General features: G+C 57.4%; 1 protein-coding gene across 2 annotated transcripts in view; it reads left to right on the top strand.

Annotated features, from left to right (window-relative positions):
* The first annotated feature begins 2,313 nt into the window (after positions 1-2,313).
* The window catches only part of SCYL1 (SCY1 like pseudokinase 1), an 11,524-nt gene continuing 7,837 nt past the window's right edge, over positions 2,314-6,000 (top strand). For both annotated transcript variants that reach the window (XM_033119927.1, XM_033119926.1), the window contains exons 1-6: positions 2,314-2,494; positions 2,847-2,987; positions 3,155-3,277; positions 3,358-3,584; positions 4,004-4,094; positions 4,171-4,326. In XM_033119927.1, the coding sequence (XP_032975818.1) occupies positions 2,384-2,494; positions 2,847-2,987; positions 3,155-3,277; positions 3,358-3,584; positions 4,004-4,094; positions 4,171-4,326 (849 nt within the window). In that variant the 5' untranslated portion in view covers positions 2,314-2,383. The remainder of the gene's footprint in view (positions 2,495-2,846; positions 2,988-3,154; positions 3,278-3,357; positions 3,585-4,003; positions 4,095-4,170; positions 4,327-6,000) is intronic.

Raw genomic sequence — 6,000 nt, 5'->3', positions numbered from 1 at the left:
CCTACCACATGAGTTTTCAGAGCCTCAGTTTCCTCATCTGTGAGATGGGAACAACACTGGTCCCCCCTCATTGGGCAGTGATGAGGAACTAGTATTGTCCCCATTCTACAGTGGATGAAATGTAGGCTCACAATGTGAAGGCAGGACAGCACAAGATGAGAGCTTGGGAAAGGGGTGCTGTCCCCTTCCGAAGATGGTATCCTGTGCTGGGTTTCTCTGTAGAAGCAGGGTTAGTTAGCAGAGAATCTGTGAAGCAGCTCCCTTTTCTTTTCTTTTCTTTTCTTTTCTTTAAAGATTTTATTGGGGAAGGGGATTTCATTGGGGAACAGTGTGTACTTCCGGGACTTTTCTAAGTCAAGTTGTTGTCCTTTCAATCTTAGTTGTGGAGGGCGCAGCTCAGCTCCAGGTCCAGTTGCCATTGCTAGTTGCAGGGGGCGCAGCCCACCATCCCTTGCGGGAGTCGAGGAGTCAAACTGGTTGAGAGGATGTGCTCCAACTGAGCCATCTGGCACTGGCCCATGTGGGAATCTAACCGGCAGCCCTTTGGTGTTAGAAGCACGGAGCTCCAACAGTCTGAGCCACTGGGCCGGCCCCAGCTCCCTTTTCTGACCCTTCATTTGTAACTGTGTTTTCTGGTGTGCTCTGTGCAGCCTGTCCTAGGCTTGGTGCCTACCTCCCGCTGTTCTTCTGTGCACTGGGGACTCCCAGGTCTCCCTGCAACCCCGTGGTCCTGCCCTTCCTGTACATGTTGCCTCTTTAGGCGAGGCCCCATGCACTGCACAGGCCTAACATTTGGTGGGTGCTAAGAGAATGTGCCACTAAATGCCACCATGTGAACCCTATGTTCTTAGACCCTCCCCTCCATCCATGACCTCCATCCTAAAGCACCACCCCACCCCAGCCTCTCCCTCTCCATCATTCCACATTCGCACACACATGGCTAAGGCTGTGGCTCAACTCTTCAGTAGGACAAAGTTCTAGACTCTATATTCTGGCGTTTAAGACCTCTGCTCTCCAGTGACCCAATGCTCCCCACCCCCAGTATTGCTGACTCTATATTCACAATGTTGTCGCTGTCTTCCTATCAAAGTCACACAAGAAGATCTCTAGTCATCATGTCTGTTCTGCTCCAAGTAGCCAACACTGATCCTCCCTCTGTGTGACCATCCCACACAGGTACTTGGATAAGGAAAGGGAGAGAATGCGTCTGCTGAGTGGTTGTTCTGTGTCAAGTGAGATGCAGGGCACTGTTCACCCCAATTTATAGATGGGAAACCAAAGCTCCCAGAGGGTAAAGTGAGTTCCCACAGCCAGTGAGAGCGGCTGAACCCGGATTCGAACCCAGCTCTGCTGACTTTGGCATCCTTGCTCTTGAATCTGCTCTGAAAGCAACCCAACTAGACGTTTCATAAGCAATTCCAGGATCTCACCCACACTCTATAGGGTGTGGCTGTGGGACTGTCCCCACCTTGATTCCCTGAGACCCTACTTGTAGAGAGGCCATTGCCTGCCCAACCCCTCCTGGACACTGGGATCTGTCCAGCTAGGGGGCTGCGTCCCCAGCAGTGTGACTGGCATTTGAGTTGCTGACACCACTTTGCTGCTGACAGCCTCAATCTGTACAGGCGCTGGGGGTCCTGGAGGAGATGCTGGCCCTGTAGACCAGAGCCCTGTCTGCTGAGCCCAGGAGAGCAGGGGCCCCCATCGGGCCCTCTGTTCTCTTCTGAACTTGCTGGGTTGTTCCTCCTTTACCCTTCTCCTTTTTCCGGGTCAGTGCCTCTTCCCTTCCCAGGTCCCCTCCCCTGCCCCAGGGTTCCTGGACCTCCCCTGGACCTTTGCTTCACTCTCTGGCCCCCACCCACGCTGCGTCTCAGAGGCTCTGTCTCTCTGTGCCTCTTGCCTGGTCACTCCACCGACACTATGGCATCCACTGGCTGGTGAAAGAGTGTCTGGCTTGAGGTCTCGCCCTCCTTGTTTCTACCTCACTTCTCATTGCACCCCTTTTTGTATGTCTGTCGACTTCCTTTTCCATCGGTCTCCCCATCTCTCTTCCTTGCCGCGGTTTCCCCATCTGTCCCTTCTCAAGCTCTCATCCTTAAATAACGCTTGGAGGTGTAGTCTATTACCACCTACATTTTAGATATAAGGACACGGAGGCTTGGAGAGTTCGGGTGACTTGCTAGCGCGGCGAAGCCGGTGGCTGGCAGCGATGGGAGAGCACGCGCTCCGCCCACCTGCCGTGCCCCTCCGCCCCGCCCACTGGCAAGGCCCCGCCCACTGGCACAGGCCCCGCCCAGACTCCGCCCTCGCCCCGCCCCGCCCCGGCTCGGGCGGCCAAGGACCGGGAGCTGAGGGGCCCGAGCCCGCGGCGGCGGCGGCGACGATGTGGTTTTTTGCCCGGGACCCGGTCCGGGACTTCCCGTTCGAGCTCAGCCCGGAACCCGCTGACGGAGGCCCGCCGGGGCCCTGGGCCCTGCACAGCGGCCGCAAGAAGGTGAGCGCTGCCCAGCTCCGCAGGCCGCGGCCGACCTCGGCCTTGCCTAGTTAGCGCCGCCGGCTCCGCCGCGTCGCGCCCCGCCTGACGTGGCTGCGGAGCCTTCGAGTCAACGGGCCGGGGGAGGGGGACGAGCAGTGCCGACGTGGCGGGCGGAAGGACCGAGAGACCGACAGGCGGACGGAACCGGGGTCACGTGGGCCCGTCTCAGTACCTGAGGGCTGACATGGGGAGAGACCCAGCTGGGAGACCTTTCCTTCAAGCACTAAACCGCTCTGGGGGTCATTTCGGAGCTGGAGCAGTCAGCCCGGGGCCCGCCCCACACTCCTGAGGTCCCTCTGCTCTCCCCCAGGCCACAGGCAGCCCGGTGTCCATCTTCGTGTATGACGTGAAGCCCGGCGCGGAAGAGCAGACCCAGGTGGCCAAAGCTGCCTTCAAGCGCCTCAAAACTCTCCGGCACCCCAACATTCTGGCCTACATCGATGGGCTGGAGGTACCTGCTGCCCAGTCTGCCTCATCTCTGCCCCTCACTTTCTCCCAGCTTCCACCCCTTTGTCTCAGCACCCCCAGATTTGTTTCCGCTGACCACCTCTCTCCCCATCATGTCTCACCTCCCCCCTTTCCCCACCCTGCCCTGATATCCCCATGTCCCCTCTTCAGACAGACAAATGCCTCCACGTCGTGACAGAGGCTGTGACTCCGCTGGCAGTGTACCTCAAGGCACGCCAGGAAGCTGGTGGCCTGAAGGAACTGGAGCTCTCCTGGGGGCTGCACCAGATCGTGGTGAGGTGGGGGGCAGTGGTGATGAGACCAGGGCTGGGGGGCTTCAGGTACTGGGGTGTGATGGCTCCTTCTGCCCCCAGAAAGCCCTCAGCTTCCTGGTCAATGACTGCAACCTCATCCACAACAATGTCTGTATGGCCGCTGTGTTTGTGGACCGCGCCGGCGAGTGGAAGCTTGGAGGCCTGGATTACATGTACTCGGCCCAGGGCAATGGTGGCGGACCCCCCAGCAAGGGGATCCCCGAGCTTGAGCACTATGACCCCCCGGAGTTGGCTGATAGCGGTGGCAAAGCGGTCCGAGAGAAGTGGTGGGTGACTGGGGGTGACATGCCCCAACCTGCTCTGTTCTGGAAGCTCTGCAGCCTCAAGACCCCTAGAGGAGCTAGCACTCCCCTGTCCCCTGTTGCCTGGCTGGGGAGGGAATCAGGGTGGGACTCCTCTGCTCCAGGGATCCTCAGGGAGGTGGGGCGGCATCAACAGGCTTTTTGGGTTTGGTGGTTCTGAATTTGCAAGTTGTGTGACTTGGGACAGATGTCCTTACATTGCTGAGCCTGTTTCTTTATGTGTCAAATGGGACTCATGAAACCTGCTTATTGGGCTGATTGGAGGAGCAGCAGAGGGACACAGCCCAGGGTCTGCCATGCAGTATGTGGCTGGTGCCTAAGGCGGGTTCTAGGCCTGGGCCGGTAGGAGGCAGGGCCTTGAGCACCTCTGGTCACTGTCTCAGGTCAGCTGACATGTGGCGCTTGGGTTGCCTCATCTGGGAAGTCTTCAATGGGCCCCTACCTCGGGCCGCCGCCCTGCGCAACCCTGGGAAGGTGAGTGTGTGGCCCACGCCCTGCGCCTCACTGCCAGCCCACCAGGCCTGCCCCGACACTGACCCTTCTCCCACAGATCCCCAAATCGCTGGTGCCCCATTACTGTGAGCTGGTCGGAGCCAACCCCAAGATGCGTCCCAACCCAGCGCGCTTCCTGCAGAACTGCCGAGCACCTGGTGGCTTCATGAACAACCGTTTCGTGGAGACCAACCTCTTCCTGGAAGAGATTCAGGTGAGCCCCCTTCCCCGCCACACCCTGGGCTTTGGGCCTGTGTTCCGCACCCCTGTTCCCTCCCCCTCCCCACAGCTTTGCAGGCTCCCTCATGGTTAGATCTTTGTAAACTGGCATGGACTGTGGGTTCAGCTAGGCTCTCTGGGTTCCAACTCTGGCTCCTGCTCTTACTGCTGTGTGACTTCCCTTGGCTGAAGCTCAGGCCTAATAATAACACCTACCACCAAGGAGCGTGGTGAGGAGTCAGTGAATTGAAAGAGCATAGTGTAGTGTCTGGCATGTAGGTGCTTAGTGACTGCATTTGGCCACCATCAACTCCACACATACTTTCTGGCCTCGTCCCTGATGTGTGCTGGGCCCGGTGCTGGGCTGCACTGAGGGGAGGAAGGAATCAGACCCAGATCCCTGCCCTCAGGGATCTATCAGGGAGTAAACGGACCAGGTCCCCACCTTGGGGACTCTTGTTGGGGGAGAGGGACAGAAAACACAGAAATGAGGAAATGTGGGCTTCCTGGGATGAGGATACATGCCAGGAAGGTACTCAGGGAAGGACACTGTGAAAGGTGACATTTGAGCTGAGACCTGAAGTGCATGAAAGTGGGATGGGGATGGGAACTGGAAAAGGGTGTCCCAGACAAAGGGAACAGTCAATGGGAAGATGGTGAGGAGAGAGACTTTGGCTTAACCTCTTTGAACCTCAGTGTTCATATCTGTCTAATGGGGTTGACAGTAGTATCTGTTAGCCCATAGGGTTGTCATAGGGGATGAAGGAGGGAGGCTGTGCTCTGACCTGGCCACGTGTGGGGCACACAGAGAGATGACTTAGAATCTGGAGCGGGGCGGAGTGACAGGCACTTCCACAGACCGTGATGCTCTTTGGAATCTTGTGTGACTCAGATGGGAGCTGGGAGGGCTTTGGGCAGATGGGAGCCTGAGCTGTGTCTTGAAGAAGTGCTGGAATTCTTATCACATGGCTGGCTCTGCCAGGCTGCCCTTCTTAAAATGTGCCCAGAGAAAATAGGCTGTTTCTGTCAAGTTGCAAGAGAATGCGGGAGGGCAGTGCCCAGGGGCCCCTCTTCCTGTCATTGGATGGAGACAACCCAGCTGTGACTCTCTCGATGTGTGACCTTGGATGTGGTTTGGCTTTTCTCTGGTCCTTGGCTCCCCCTGAGCTCTGCTGTCAGAGCACTGAGCCTGTCTCCCATGTTGGATTGAGCCGCTCAAGAACCAACCAGGTCCCCGTCCTCCCCAGCCAGAGGCCGCCTCTTCTGGGCTAGGCAGCGGCTGTGGAGGCGAGGATACAGCAGAGAGCACAGGAACCTTGGAAGCATACTGGACTGAGTTAGAGTCCCTGCCTGGCCACTCTTGGCAGGTGACCTTGAGCCTCAGCCTCCCTGTCTGTAAATGGAATGACAACACCTCTTCACAGGGTGTAGCAGAGGTGCCAGACCACTGAGTCAAACTCTCCCCTGACCACTTCTTAGCTGTGTGACTTTGGACAAGCTCCTTGCCCTCTCTGTGCCTCAGTGTCCTTGTTGCATTAAATGTGTATTACATCGGTACTTACCTCATAAAGCTGTGAGGAGGATTATTTAATCTGTGTAAAGATTTTACCATGTAACCCTGCCTGGCACGTAGTCCTCAGGATATGTGAGTTGTGGGTATTATGGCCTC

The sequence above is a fragment of the Rhinolophus ferrumequinum genome, chromosome 11 (genome assembly GCF_004115265.2).
Source record: "Rhinolophus ferrumequinum isolate MPI-CBG mRhiFer1 chromosome 11, mRhiFer1_v1.p, whole genome shotgun sequence".
NCBI classification, from domain to species: Eukaryota; Metazoa; Chordata; class Mammalia; order Chiroptera; family Rhinolophidae; genus Rhinolophus; species Rhinolophus ferrumequinum.
The sequence above is the reverse complement of the archived record's forward strand: the minus strand, read 5'-3'. Positions and strand labels throughout refer to the sequence as shown.